Source organism: Opisthocomus hoazin, chromosome W (genome assembly GCF_030867145.1).
Source record: "Opisthocomus hoazin isolate bOpiHoa1 chromosome W, bOpiHoa1.hap1, whole genome shotgun sequence".
Classification (NCBI taxonomy): domain Eukaryota; kingdom Metazoa; phylum Chordata; class Aves; order Opisthocomiformes; family Opisthocomidae; genus Opisthocomus; species Opisthocomus hoazin.
In genome coordinates, this window is record NC_134453.1 from 1,963,967 (window position 1) to 1,979,326 (window position 15,360).

Here is a 15,360-nt window from a genome sequence, read left to right on the forward strand (position 1 = left end):
ACATGGTGGATGACAGAATGAAATGCACTGATTCATTAAAGCAGAAAAAGGAAAGCAATCAAGAATTATTTTCGCCGTACTTCAAGACAGAAGAGACTCCATCGCCATAATTTCCTGTGAACCCCAAACCTCTGGTCCTTGCCCTACTCTTCCTATCCTCAATCTATATTTAAAAAGCCCGATGAAAAACACAAAGTAGTTTTGAAGTAGAAGTAAGCACGAAGAGAAATGTTTTTAATAAGAAATACCCTCAGTATTCTCACACGAGGAAATTCTGAGGTCATGAAAAATGGGCAGAAACTATCATGACAAGATCTGCTAAAAACAATAGGAAAATGTAATTAATTTAACACTATTTAAAAATCCCTGGGAAATGGCTGTAAGATTCTCCACCAGAGAAACAGTGGAGAAACGGGACCGGGTCTTTCTCAGCATCGCGCTCAGGCCACCTCCTCTGGAGCATCAGGAAATAAAACACAACCGCTTTTACTGCTTTTGTTCTAAATTTTGGTTTTAAATCGTCTTTTCCAGAAGACACGAAAAGATGGGCACGCATCTCAGAAGACAGTTTTATGAGTATAGTGGCAACCTCGGCAATCAGAAGGAAAGCAATGCCCGAGACCGGCACTGATTTGCCATGTGTCGAGCGTACCAGCCATTCTGCCCCGAGCGTGAAGCCACGGAGATGCCTCCTCACCACTGCTGCAGGAAGGATTCCGTCTACACGTCTGATCTAAAATGTATTCGTCATCTACCAGGTTTCTTCCTCTGTCCAACTGAGGACACTGAGACTTCACAGAATCACACAATGGTGGGGGTTGGCAGGGACCTCTGTGGGTCAACCAGTCCAACCCCCTGCCCAAGCAGGGTCACCCACAGCAGGCTGCACAGCACCGCGTCCAGCCGGGGCTGGAATATCTCCAGAGAAGGAGACTCCACAGCCTCCCTGGGCAGCCTGGGCCAGGGCTCCGTCACCCTCAGAGGGAAGAAGTTCTTCCTCATGTTCAGCTGGAGCTTTCTCTGCTTCAGTTTGTGCCCATTGCCCCTTGAAGTGAAGAAGGTCTCGTGAAGGGGAGGCAAAGCCATTAATTACAATATTTCATATAGTGATGCACCTTTCTAAAGAGACTGACACTCTTCAAAGGAGGTCGAAGAGCTGGTCGGGAAAAAAAATTAAAAAAATCAACCAAACAAAACCCCCAAAAGAAAAGATTTCGACTGGCTTAGTTCAGTTAATTAAGATGGATGATGAACAGCAAGCCTTTTGGAGTTCTTTAAATTGAACCCAAGACAATATGAAAACAAAGTTTTACTTTCTGGCTTTGATTTGGTTTTCATTTTAACTCTTTGTCTGCCAAGGTGGTAACAAATTCTCCCACTACTGATAAGTCAAATCCACCCTCGAAACTCCCAGAAAAGAAGAGCTTGCATGCGGTCTGCAGAAGATCACGATTCCAGGGTGTCTTCACCATCGTCCCCACTTTTCAACCAAAGGGCTGACAACGTTGAGGCACGAGGCACCTTGCTCAGTGTGACTCCACGAGCAAGGTGGGAACTCCAGCTCCGGAGAGGCCCTGGACTTAGCACTATGGATCGGTCAGAATTAAATCAGTATTTCTTAGGTCCCTTGACAGGTTTCAGAGGCCCTTGGGTGCAGGTGGGACAGAAGGCAACGGGGTGGCACCACCGCGGTGAGATGCAGAGAGTGGAAACGCCCTCAGAAATGAAGATGACTCAGGAAGATGGAAATTTTTCAGCTGAATAAATATCTTTAAGAATCTGATCGTGGATGGCTTTAGAGAAATACTGGAAGAACCAACCAGACGCTCATCTGGTCATTTTTTTTTTGCTGATTAAAGGGCAGGTGAGAATCAATCTAAGCTTCACGATAGACCTGCAGAATATTTTCCTCTCCTCAACAACTATTTTTCTAGGAAACAGTACAATATAAATTTTCATTTTTCTCTTATTTGATCCCTCCTTATATCCTGTGATTGCAAAATGGCCTTTACAAGAATCTTCATCGGCCTCTCCACGTCACGCAGGGAGCCGCATACGCAGCCGGTAAGCGCAGATGGAGCCACTGAATCCGGCTTAAGGGACTGTTTCGTTCCACAGAGAAACCAGAAATTCAATGGGAAACAGAAAGGAAAAGAAAAAAAAAAAAGGCAAAAAAAGGCCATGGCACTAAAGGGAGCCAGAGCCTAAAGAATCAAACAGCAGGAGGTGATCTTTCATCTCAATTATCAATGCTAACAGCCTCTGTTAACCAGCCCTGACTCGAGGTTAAGCGTCTCTAAAAGGCAAAAGCTGGGTCGGTCCCCGCGGCGGCGGAGCAGGACGGGGAGGGTGGGAGCTGGGATGGGGCAGGTCGCTCGCCATGGGAAAACGGATGCGATTCCCCCCCCCAAAAAAACCCGTTTATACTTCATTCGAAGTGAAACCAGGGGGAAAACCAAGCCAAGGGAAACAAAGGACTAAAACCGTATCACAGATGCGTCCCGGGGATCTGAACTCATCTTTTCACAGAATCCCAGAATGGTCAAGGTTGGCAGGGCCCTCTGTGGGTCACCCAGTCCAACCCCCTGCCCAAGCAGGGTCACCCACAGCAGGCTGCACAGCACTGCGTCCAGGCGAGGCTGGAATATCTCCAGAGAAGGAGACTCCACAGCCTCCCTGGGCAGCCTGGGCCAGGGCTCTGTCACCCTCAGAGGGAAGAAGTTCTTCCTCATCTTCAGCTGGAGCTTCCTCTGCTCCAGTTTGTGCCTGTTGTCCCTTGTCCTGTCGCTGGGCACCACTGAAAAGAGTCTGGCCCCGTCCTCCTGACACCCACCCTGCAGATATTCAGAGGCATTTCTGAGGTCCCCTCTCAGCCTTCTCTTCTCCAGGCTGAACAAGCCCAGCTCCCTCAGCCTCTCCTCCTAGGAGAGATGCTCCAGTCCCCTCCTCATCCTTGTAGCCCTGCGCTGGACTCTCTCCAGTAGCTCCTCATCTTTCTTGAACTGGGGAGCACAGCACTGGACACAGCACTGCAGATGGGGCCTCATCAGGGCAGTGTAGAGGGGAAGGAGAACCTCCCTCGACCTGCTGGCCACACTCCTCCTAATGCACCCCAGGATCCCATTGGCTTTCTTGGCAGCCAGGGCACACTGCTGGCTCATGGTCACCCTGTCGTCCCCCAGCACTCCCAGGTCCCTCTCCACAGAGCTGCTCTCCAGCAGCTCAGCCCCAGCCTCTACTGGTGCCTGGGGTTGTTCCTCCCCAGGTGCAGGACCGTGCCCTTGCCCTTTTTGAACCTCATCAGGTTCCTCTCTGCCCAGCTCTCCAGCCTGTCCAGGTCATGCTGAATGGCAGCACAGCCTGCTGGTGTATCCACCACTCCTCCCAGTTTGGTGTCATCAGCAAACTTGCTGAGGGGACACTAACTCTTCATCCAGGTCACTGCTCAGGAGAGCAGAAAGGATGCCAGGAGAGCCGCCGTACCTGCACCCACACTGGGGCCAACCTCTCGCCCTTACATTCAGCAAAGCAAAGCAGCTCCCAAGAGCTGAGACCGAAGCAACTCATCTCTCCCAAGACAAAAAAAAAAAAAAAATAAAAATTAGAAGCCCAAGGAAAAAAAAAGCAGCAGATGGGACACCAAAAGCAGGAATCAAAGGCGGACAGAAAACCAGGCATCGTCATCTTTTCCTTCAGGTCTGCCTAACTTTCAGAAGGCAAGCTACGTTTCATTAAAACTTCAAGCCACTGCAAACCTCCCCCCACCTCCCGCCAACGCTCCACATAAATTACTCATAAAATTAAAGAACCATGGAAGAACGGCATAAAGTTACCCCAGGGTGTATTTTACTGCGCCATTACGGAAGGATACACACAAATGAGGAGGATATTAATGACTCTGCAGAACGCATCCTTCAGCACTGCTTCACCCCTTCATCAAATGACAGGAAAAATTCCCTACCGAGGCGCTACACCGGAGATACTCATGGTTCTGCCTGCACAGATCTTTCACACATTGATAAATATATGAAATATATATAAATATATAAATACCCCGGCACCTTGCAAACCAGGCACTGCCCAAAACCGAAGCGGCCATTCATTCTTCCAAAGATCTTTCTGTACACACAAAATCTGGCAGACTCAGACCAACATTTTATTTTCTTACTTCAAAATAATACACGTTCTGTCCCTGTGAACCAAAGGATGGAGAGTGCCACGTCCGCGGTTCATCCCCGTGCCAGCCGACGCTGGACAGGCCGCGGCACAGGACAGAGCCCCGTGTCTCCCTCATTAAACAGGACTAGCAGCAAGTCTCGTTAAAAATACTGATTTTTGTTGTATCAGTACATGATGGGAAGGGAAATCCCTGCCACGAAGGATGCAGCAGACAGACCTGTAACCTGGGTGTGAGGAAGCAGAGAGCGAAAGTCATAGACTCAACAAACAGCCCAGGTTGGAAGAGACCTGGAGAGCTCATCTCTTGTCAATATTGCTCATTTATAGTACGGGAATGGAGAAACCAAGAGGCTTCAGCGATCTGCCCAAAGCCACAGAGCCTTAGCTCCAGCCTTCCCACCTTCTCAAACACACGCTCAGCTCTTTCTCCACCCAATCCATGGCCATTTCGCACTGGGGAAAGGGGATTCGCATTCCTCTGTTCCCAAAAAAACCCGATCAGGCCCACCTCGGCCAGAGGCATTTCGGATAACCTGAAGTTCCTGCCCAAACTCATCCCAGGGCTCTCGTCTTGGCAAGACCCTGACTCTCACGAGACCGTTCAGCATCACTCACAGCGACGAGGTTACCATCATCATGACTGAGACCCGTACCCAAAATCACAGAATCCCAGCATGGTCGGGGTTGGAAGGGACCTCTGTGGGTCACCCAGCCCAACCCCCTGCCCAAGCAGGGTCACCCACAGCAGGCTGCACAGCACCATGTCCAGGGGGGTCTGGAATATCCCCAGAGAAGGAGACTCCACAGCCTCCCTGGGCAGCCTGGGCCAGGGCTCCATCACCCTCAGAGGGAAGAAGTTCTTCCTCATCTTCAGCTGGAGCTTCCTCTGCTTCAGTTTGTGCCCATTGCCCCTTGTCCTGTCGCTGGGCACCACTGGAAAGAGTCTGGCCTCGTCCTCCTGACACCCACCCTGCAGATATTTGTAGGCATTTCTAAGGTCCCCTCTCAGCCTTCTCTTCTCCAGGCTGAACAAGCCCAGCTCCCTCAGCCTCTCCTCGTAGGAGAGATGCTCCAGTCCCCTCCTCATCCTCGTAGCCCTCCGCTGGACTCTCTCCAGCAGCTCCTCATCTTTCTTGAACTGGGGAGCCCAGCACTGGACACAGTACAAAATAGCTGAGTCGGCAGCAGAGGTGCAACTGAGGCCCTGCTTGGGGACCCTGGCCAGCCCCGAGAGGTGACAATCTGGCACCGTCTCTGGCTTGGTGTCTAGGATGGACAGGTCTGCTACAAGTCTCCAGAAAAATTCAGTTACTCCAGCACGTGTTTACTCCGCAAACTTAATTTGCACAGACCAACATACACAGAAGCGATGGCTGCTTGATAAAATTGTCATCTACGGGGGCTTTAAGGACTTCCCTGCCTTCCCTCGCTTTTTCAGGTGAAATTTCACTGTATTAATTTTCATAGCCTTTTAATTTTCTATGCGGTTTTGACATCTGTATAAGAAACGCACGTTAAAAGAGACCGCAGCTGAATTTTCGTCTACGTCTTCTCAACATTTTCTGCGCAATCACTTCAAAGAATATTGTCTCCCCCTTGAAAAACTTGTGGCAAAAAAAAACCCCAAACCAAAAACTTGAATAGCTTCTGGTGCAATTGTTTCAGTGCAGCACTGAGGGCAGGTTTTGCTGCTGTTTGTCTTTGCAAGAAAATTTCAGGTGCAGCTGATCAGTGATAAAAATATATATATATATAAATATATTAAAAAAAATATATATAAATGCTTCCCCATCATAATCGCAAAAAATGAAATTCTGAAATTACAAAGGGACCGATATCCGAGGTGAGAAGCACCAGCCTGTAATGGGAATTAAAAATAATTACAAAAGTCTCGAGGCAGGTGTGGGTATCAGTGGCCAAAGTCACCCAAGGCTCCCGTGCAAGCACGCTCACCCTCTGGGTGCTGCCAAACGCCCCACCCACATAATCCAACTCCCAAATCCCTGCCTTTCTGCTTCAGAATTCCCATTTTTGGGACACCGGGGTGGGGAACACAGCCCCTCGCGGCTGCTCCCCGCCTCGGGGGCAGAGATTTGCTCCTCGCAGCGTCGCGCAGGAGGGTGCAGGCGTATGGGGACCCAGCTGGGCTTCTCTTAAGTAGGCGTAATAACACTTCCCCACCTCAGAAGGGTACAATAATTAATTTTTCCTTATAAAGCCCTTAAAGATGCTGGGGTAGAAGTTGAGATGTCAGCGCACGCTAAATTGATTTCACTGGAAGGGAGGCGACTTCAGGAGCCTGGAGCGACGCCGTCAAGTTTCTTCAGAGCACGCCAACCTTCCTGTTCATCTTCTCCTTCCCCAACTAACGCACCCATCGCGGAGACAACGGATTTAGTAGGAAACGGGCGTTAATTCATCAGGGCTGTGAAAAGCAGCGAGCTGGTCCCACAGCAGGGAACCGCTTTCAAAGCTCGGATGGACGATCTCAATCCTCCTCGCCAGAACAGACGTGGTTCTTTCTTCTCTACTACCAAGCCGCTTTACCAGCATCTTGAGGAGCCAAAATAATAACTCACAAAGTCTCCGCACGCGGTATGAAAAGATTAGACGTGGCTTCAGCAGGCAGGGATTTAAATCCGGACTGATAATACTGTAGTGAAATTATATATCATAAAGGCAGAGAAAATGGGCTGGAGTTTACGAAGAAAGGGGAGTTTTGGTTAATCTGGGGACAAAAACCTTCGCAGAAAGCCAGCCCATCCATTCGGGGTGATTATTTCAAAAAGCTGGAACTTGTTCTGCTGATCTTTTAAACTGATTACCGAGCAAATGTATGTGCTTTTCGAAACAGGCACCGACAGACATGAATTTCAGATGTCCTTTTTCATCAGCTTTTTGCTTCTTTAACAATGCCAGCTTGCATAATACTTCTGATATTTTCAAATAATGTGGAAATTCAATTTCTGGGCAGCCACGTAATTTATCGTACAATAGTTACAGCATGTTCTAAAAGGCAGCCACGGAGGCTGACGGCCTCCCAGGACCAGAGAGAGTTGTTTCCAAATGATAAGATAATTTGGTCCACAGTAAAAAGCGAGCAGGAGAACGGAAAGCAATATTTTCTCCACGCTCCGACTTGACACTTTCAGAGAAATCTCGAAGTTATTAAATAGGAAAGATATTCCGAACGGCCACGCTGCGCATCAACCGGAGCCGGTAACTCCGCGCCGTGGCAGCTTCGGACGGTAACGGCAGGGGGTAGCGGCGCCTGTTTTCCACCGGGGCTTTGTGAGGGCAAAGGCATTTTCTTGATTAGAATGTTATTTTAATTCTGTAAAAATATATATATAATATATATATAAAAATACAAGCATATACAGAAACGTGTATATGCGTATTTGTGCGTGTGTCTACGCAGAGATAAATTACTAATAGACAAATGATGCTGCTGGTTAGCTACTTACTACCTTACTTTCAAAAGGCTCAGATTCATAATCTGCCTTTCAAGCATTATTTTCCCCAAAAAGGGGCTGGGAATGCCTCGCTTATGGCTCCACGTGGCAGCTGCGTAACTGCAAAGCAGCGGAGGAATCTCAGAGCAGGAATGAAAGACGTATCTGAAATGCCAGGCCATCCAGAAGAACAGAAAGCGCCGTATCTCGGGGGGTATTTCACTAGCATCACTACTCCTGGGGAGTTGGGAAGCGAGGACAGAGAGGAAAATTTATGTTTTTTGATAAACAAGGCTATAGACACTAACCTGACGAATAATGGAAGCTGCAAGGTCCCTGTCCCCCAGGCTCACACCATCCCTTGCCTGAGCAGGGGACGCGGCTCACGGTCTCCCCGGCCCTCACAGACACCTTTCCCGGGGCTCAGTTTAGCTGCGAAAGGAACCCAACAGTTCCAAAGCCACCTAAAGCCACCTCAGGAGGCTCGCCTTCTCGCTGGATTTGCTTCCAAGCCCCTCTTCTCCTTGCAGAGAGTCATACTACGAGGATGAGGAGGGGACTGGAGCATCTCTCCTACGAGGAGAGGCTGAGGGAGCTGGGCTTGTTCAGCCTGGAGAAGAGAAGGCTGAGAGGGGACCTTAGAAATGCCTACAAATATCTGCAGGGTGGGGGTCAGGAGGATGGGGCCAGACTCTTTCCAGTGGTGCCCAGCGACAGGACAAGGGGCAACGGGCACAAACTGAAGCAGAGGAAGCTCCAGCTGAAGATGAGGAAGAACTTTTTCCCTCTGAGGGTGACGGAGCCCTGGCCCAGGCTGCCCAGGGAGGCTGTGGAGTCTCCTTCTCTGGAGATACTGAAGACCCGCCTGGACGCGGTGCTGTGCAGCCTGCTCTGGGTGACCCTGCTTGGGCAGGGGGTTGGACTGGGTGACCCACAGAGGTCCCTGCCAACCCGGACCATCCTGTGATGCTGTGATTCCTCTGCCCGCTCCCAGCCACAAGTCACCTGCGGCCGTGAATCAAAAATCACATTTCAGGGTTTACAAGCGCGGCCGTTCTCTTCACACAACGAGGGGTTTGCAGACAAATACCGCCTTTCAGTTCAATTTTGGTACACGGCAACGCGTGACACTGTGGAACGGTCTCGGTGCTTCTGTTCAGCATCGGACTTCCCACCTTCTTGCAGAGGGAGAGCGTGTTCTGGCTTACGGATGGAGCATAAAAGCACCTCAGCATCCTGCCCTTCACTCCTTCACAGAATGGTCTGGGTTGGCAGGGACCTCTGTGGGTCACCCAGTCCAACCCCCTGCCCAAGCAGGGTCACCCAGAGCAGGCTGCACAGGACCTTCGGTTCACCAAAGCAGACCAGCGCCCATCCACACGACACACAGCAGCCACCTCCGTGCTAAAAACCAGATACCAACCCCATTTTTATAATTAATTCTTCCAAACAACTAATTTTGCCGTGGAAAGACACAAATAATGTTTGAATCCCGTCTCTGCAACAGCCCTTCTTGGACCCTCCAAGCAAGAAAAGCTGCGACAGGGCAAAGAGCCAGGAGAAAGCTCTCTTCTTGCTGGAGACCAGATGTGTGCAGATAACTTCCAGTCAAATGAGACGTACAGAAAGAGGAAAGTGTCTGCTGAAAGGTTCCACCTGCTTCCAAAGATTTATAACACACACTTACTGTTCATATTAACTAAAGAGGAAAGTGGCCACTGAAAGGTTCCACCTGCTCCCAAGATTTATAAAACACACTTACGGCTAAACATTAACTAATAGAAAATATTTGCTTTTAAACACAAATAAGCCAAAACGTTTACTCCAAGGGAAAGTTTTTGTCTCTTCTGTTAAATTCGTAACGTTTCCTAGTGAAAACCAACTCCTTACGCACCACAGCACAGGTTCTGATATCCCTCCTGCTGCCCCATAATAGAAGTGACCAGCAAAGCCACGACCCAAACTAGGAACACGCTGCTGCTGGGCACCCAGATGCTCTGCAAGAAACATTACAAACCGAGGAAAGGTTTCATTCACCATGCTCAAGGACCATGATTTCTAAGAGGAGCTCTACAGAACCCTCCAACCGCCGCGCTGAGAAGGACAGGGCTGCAGATGGTCGCTACGGCTGCTGCCGCCCGGCCAAGCCCCCGGCCCTTGCACACTCACGCTCCGGCTGCGTGGCGACCTTGACGGGCTGCGAGCTCTCCCCAGGTCCCCGCTCGTTGTATGCCACCACTCGGAAGGTGTAGGTCTCCTCCGGCCTCAGGTTGCCCACCGTCAGTTGAAGTGTCCCAGGCTGAGATGTGTTGACTGCCCGTTCCCTGAAAAAAAAAAACAAAAAAACCTCCATTTTAAAATGCATTTATGTCTTAAAGCATTACTTATTTATGCAGTTGGTAGCCTGCAAGGTATGATTGCTTAGCAGACTTCAGTTCGCAGCTTATTTTTGACTTTTACTTTAAAAAGCCCAATTCAAGCAACTGGGAATGCTGCAAGTGCTACAAAAGAGACTTGCATTTAAACACTGCGTAAGGTAGTGCACTGTAAGTAAGTAAGTAAGGCACTGGGGACCTAATATATACTTACAAATATCTGCAGGGTGGGGGTCAGGAGGATGGGGCCAGACTCTTTCCAATGGTGCCCAGTGACAGGACAAGGGGCAACGGGCACAAACTGAAGCAGAGGAAGCTCCAGCTGAACCCGAGGAAGAACTTCTTCCCTCTGAGGGTGACGGAGCCCTGGCCCAGGCTGCCCAGGGAGGCTGTGGAGTCTCCTTCTCTGGAGATATTCCAGCCCCGCCTGGCCGCGGTGCTGTGCAGCCTGCTCTGGGTGACCCTGCTTGGGCAGGGGGTTGGGCTGGGTGACCCCCAGAGGTCCCTTCCAACCCCGACCATTCTGTGATTCTGTGATTCTGTATATGGTATACTAGTTCTTTGCCTTTCCTCACATAAATTTAAAAAGTTAAATTTACAAAAGCAAATGGCTATTCAATAAAAGAAGACATCTCCGACATAGCAAGCGAGATGCATCTTGGACCATAAGCATCCAGCTATAGAAAACAGGGTTTGGATTGCTCCATCCCTGTCCGCGCTCCCACGAGAGCTGTGCCGGCCACACCACCCCGGCTCCGTTCCACAGGCAAAGGGACCACGCAGAATTTTTGTCAAAGATGGGGCCACCACTCGCCATCTAACCTCAAAACCCATTTGTGGAGCTTGCCCTGCGCCCCAGGAACCCAGGTGGTCCAGGGCAGCCTTCTCCCAGAGCAGAAGGATGGAGAGACACCAGCACAGATGGATGGAGAGACACCACCCCACGTCTGCAAACTGGGCTGTCGGCTGCTGGGAAACCGGTGCGTGGGGGAGCAGGTCCTTCTCCTCCCAAGCAGTGATGGTGAGCCTGCCTGGCATCCAGCACCGAACTTGTTTGAAGTAACACCACCGCTCGCTATTGCCTGCATCAGCCAGGGTTCTCGTTCTGCCCAACCTGGCCAGGAGTTTGCTATCACAGAGTCCCAGCGAAAAATGCGATCAATACTCCTCCACCAGCTGCTCCCAGTGATGAGCACTGGGGTAACTGGTTGGTGATGGTCTCCAGAGTGAAGGTTCAGCCCAGACTCTGGGAGGTGGCAGCCCCTGGCCAAGCAGACACGCGGGACGTCACCCTCCCACCACAGTAAGAGTCATATAATATTTCCCAGCACCGTAAGCACCCAGAGCTAATGGGGCATCTGCACCCTGGCACTGGTTTCTCCGTCGCGGGTCAAAGCTCTGCCCAGCTGGGGCTTCGTGCTGCTCGGTGAGACCAAACCGACTGGTGAGGAAGATACAGACCTAGAGTCATTAACGTGGGATTATCCGGGAAAAACACAACCCCAAAACAGTACAGCAGGGTTTCAATTGGATGAAATCACGGTCGTTTCGTGGACAATCTGCAAACAGGAGCAGGTAAAATTGCTTTTGTAACTGATTTATTACGGCGGTCTGCTTTGCTAGGAGCCCTCTGCAACGCTAACGACAACAGAAAGGTAGATTTCACGCTGCAGGAAGAAAATAAAAAAGCATTTAAGACTAAATCGCTAATTGTCAACCTTTTTGTGGCGCTGCTCACAGAATCCCAGCATGGTCGGGGTTGGAAGGGACCTCTGTGGGTCACCCAGCCCAACCCCCTGCCCAAGCAGGGTCACCCAGAGCAGCTGCACAGGACCTTGTCCAGGCGGGGCTGGAATATCTCCAGAGAAGGAGACTCCACAGCCTCCCTGGGCAGCCTGGGCCAGGGCTCCGTCACCCTCAGAGGGAAGAAGTTCTTCCTCATCTTCACCTGGAGCTTCCTCTGCTTCAGTTTGTGCCCGTTGCCCCTTGTCCTAGGAGAAGTAGGAACCCGGTTGCCTTGCAAGCAGCTCGAATGGGTTTGTATGGAGCCGACCAACTCCAAAACCAGCGGTACAACACCGGGGGGGGTTGGAACAACAGCCAACACCACCTGAACTGAGCAGCTACGATGTTCTCATCAACCCTTTCAGATGCAGGAACCCACAGCAGTAAGAGGAAACAAAATATGCCCCTTGACTTCCCACCTGCAGGATCACAGGTATCTCATTATATATATCTTTTTTTTTTTAACAGCCAAGAAGCAACAAGACCACCTTTCAAGCCCCAAATAGCGGTAAAGGAGCACGAGAAGAAAAAGCAGGTGAAGCAATAGAAGAAAACTCCAGGCAAATCTCTGTTTTAATATTTCTCTGCCACTGCAGCACCCATGGTGATCCATATATAGAAGTCTGGAAAGGTGGTATGGCTTGTAGCATTCTTTCAGCAAGTCTTTCTCTATTATTAAGAAGAAATTAAAAAAACCAAACACACATACAGAAATCTGGTGCCCTCAGCACTGACGTTGCCATGGGGTGGCTTCCTGAGCTGAACCAAATTCGCATTTTGGACTACAGGGGCTGAACCAGCACAACGCTCTCATCTCAAGTAGTTTGAGATCTAGGTGTGAAGTGCTACGATGAGGAGCGAAATTCTGACCCAGTCTGTTTTATATCCAACACAGAGGTTGCAGGGCAATGGAAATAAAATCCAGCCCCGTCACAGAGGCGGGAGGAGACCCAGGGCAGCTGCTCATCTTTGCTCCGTCGCATCCCAACCTCCGCCATTTAGAAACATCTAAGCAGTACTTTGATTAGAGTCCAGCATGATCATCTTCAAATGCAACCTCAGCAGCTTCAGGGCTCACCTTCCATCAGATGGTGGTGGTGGTACCAAAGCCCATCTCCCAGGACACTCCTCCGTGCAGACCAGGAGCTGTACAACCACCCAAGCGCATCAGGACTCTCGCGCTGATGAACCCAGCATGGTGGTGGTGATGAGCCAGTCCATGCCTAAATGCAAGTCCAGTCCAGGTGAAAGTCTGCTGCTCCCGCTGGAGACAGCACCCAAGTTGGTGGTGGCTGGGGGCATCTGCAGCACACTCCATCTTGCAGTATTCACACATAATTTCCAACGCTGATTAATCCAAGTCCAGCCCTGTGCTCTGGCAATTTGACGGTTTCCAATTTGGGAGCAGCGTAGAACAGGAGCAGCTCTGGGCTGTCACAGAATCACAGAATGGTCGGGGTTGGAAGGGACCTCTGTGGGTCATCTAGTCCAGCCCCCTGCCCAAGCAGGGTCACCCACAGTAGGCTGCACAGCACCGCGTCCAGGCAGGGCTTGAATATCTCCAGAGAAGGAGACTCCACAGCCTCCCTGGGCAGCCTGGGCCAGGGCTCCGTCACCCTCAGAGGGAAGAAGTTCTTCCTCATCTTCAGCTCCAGTCCCCTCACCATCCTCGTAGCCCTCCGCTGGACTCTCTCCAGTAGCTCTTCATCTTTCTTGAAGTGGGGAGCCCAGAACTGGACACAGGACTCTAGATGAGGCCTCACCAGAGCAGAGTAGAGGGGAAGGAGAACCTCCCTTGGCCTGCTGGCCACACTCTTCTTGATGCACCCCAGGATCCCATTGGCTTTCTTTGCAGCCAGGGCACACTGCTGGGTCATGGTTAATAGAGGGAAGTTTCTCCCTTCTTGGCCAGCCACCAAGTTCCCTCCACACACCTCGGAACAGCACTGAGCAAATTAAACCTTTATATGTTTTACTTCCTATAGCTTGGCTTTTCTAGCAATCGATCTAGCGTGTCTTTCAAATCCAACACCTGAAGCCCACAGGGCAGTCCAAGATCTTGTAACTTAAAATAAATGAAGAAAGGGACTGTGTAAAAGAAAAATAAATTCCAGACTTTCCTCAGCAAAGACTGAAAAATAATCAAGCAAACACCCCAGGCCTTGAGATCAAGAGGAACACAGCTAAAGAAAGGGCTGAGGTTTCCCTTTGGGCAGGCCGAGATGGGACAAGAGCCACCAGCCCAGCCAGGTCTCACCACCTGGCAGCAGCCAGGTAAGATGTTCAGAGGAATAAGTGAACCACGATAGGAAGATCTGGTTCTTCTCCTGGCATAGGTCAGAAACATCTGCTTCTTCCCCTGGCATAGGTTAGAAACATCTGGTTCTTCTCCTGGCATAGGTCAGAAACATCTGGGTCTTCTCCTGGCATAGGTCAGAAACATCTGGGTCTTCTCCTGACATAGGTCAGAAACATCTGGTTCTTCTCCAGACATAGGTCAGAAACATCTGGGTCTTCTCCTGGCACAGGTCATAAACATCTGGTTCTTCTTCAGGCATAGGTCAAAAACATCTGGTTCTTCTGCTGGCATAGAGCTCCTGCTCACAGGTGTCTGGAATTTCGGCACCCAGATGACCACAGACACCCAAATGGGTCTGTCTCCCTCAAACTGTCCAGTCTCCTCCAACTCCACCATTTTTGGTTTCTGTGATATCCCCTAGCAATGTAATTATGAGCCATGAGAGAAACTTATCCCTTTTGTTTAAACGGGCCACCTGCCAACGTCACAATGGGCAGTGATGTCTTCTATGATGCCTTCAACCCTCCAGACACCAAAGAGAAGAAGCTCCTTAAGAATGCAACAACCCTACGCTTGTCTTTGCAAAACCGACGCCTCAGCCATGTCAGATGGATGCTGTAAAAGATGTGGCTGTCGTTCTCCAGCGCCCTGCCCCACCAACACGTGCTCACGCTGAAGTCAGGCGAGATGGGCATCACCCGCGTCCAAAAGTCCATCCTGTGCCCCTGCCTACCAGTGAAGGGTTAATGAGCCACAGATGCTAAGGCAATGCAGGAATGATCTAAAAAGCCCCAAACATCGCTGAATCAGGCACCTTTACATTCAGGGTTTGCTTTTTCAAACCCGTCTGGGCCATAAATTAGAATCTAAAAATAAAAAGACCTTGCCGAAAGTCATCCACTTTCTTGTAAAATGGAGGCTTCGACACGTAATTTCCAGTGACTGAAGATCATGTAACATTATGGTATCAGCATGTAAAAAAAAAAAAAGAGATAATTACAGTTCCCATATATCTCTTACGTGTGTAACAAATGCTTTTATAATGTTTCACACACCTAATTAGTTACTTCGAGCAAGACAAGTCATGGTAATGCTCCTCGCTGTGAAATGAATACTATTAATTTTAAAGCGGACGGACTTTTACTACCTTGAGTTCCTTTTTTATCTCCCATTATCATTCTCCCACAAAATAACATAAAGTCCTTGATTATAACAAGCAGACCTCAAAACTAACGTGAATAGATCATCTGGGAATGATCTTTCAGAA

At 49.8% G+C, this 15,360-nt stretch overlaps 1 protein-coding gene across 1 annotated transcript in view; it reads right to left on the minus strand.

Annotated features, from left to right (window-relative positions):
• The window catches only part of LOC142365643 (netrin receptor DCC), a 678,995-nt gene that overhangs the window by 196,694 nt on the left and 466,941 nt on the right, over positions 1 to 15,360 (minus strand). Inside the window, exon 9 of the mRNA XM_075446652.1 lies at positions 9,804 to 9,958. Within this exon, the coding sequence (XP_075302767.1) occupies positions 9,804 to 9,958 (155 nt within the window). The remainder of the gene's footprint in view (positions 1 to 9,803; positions 9,959 to 15,360) is intronic.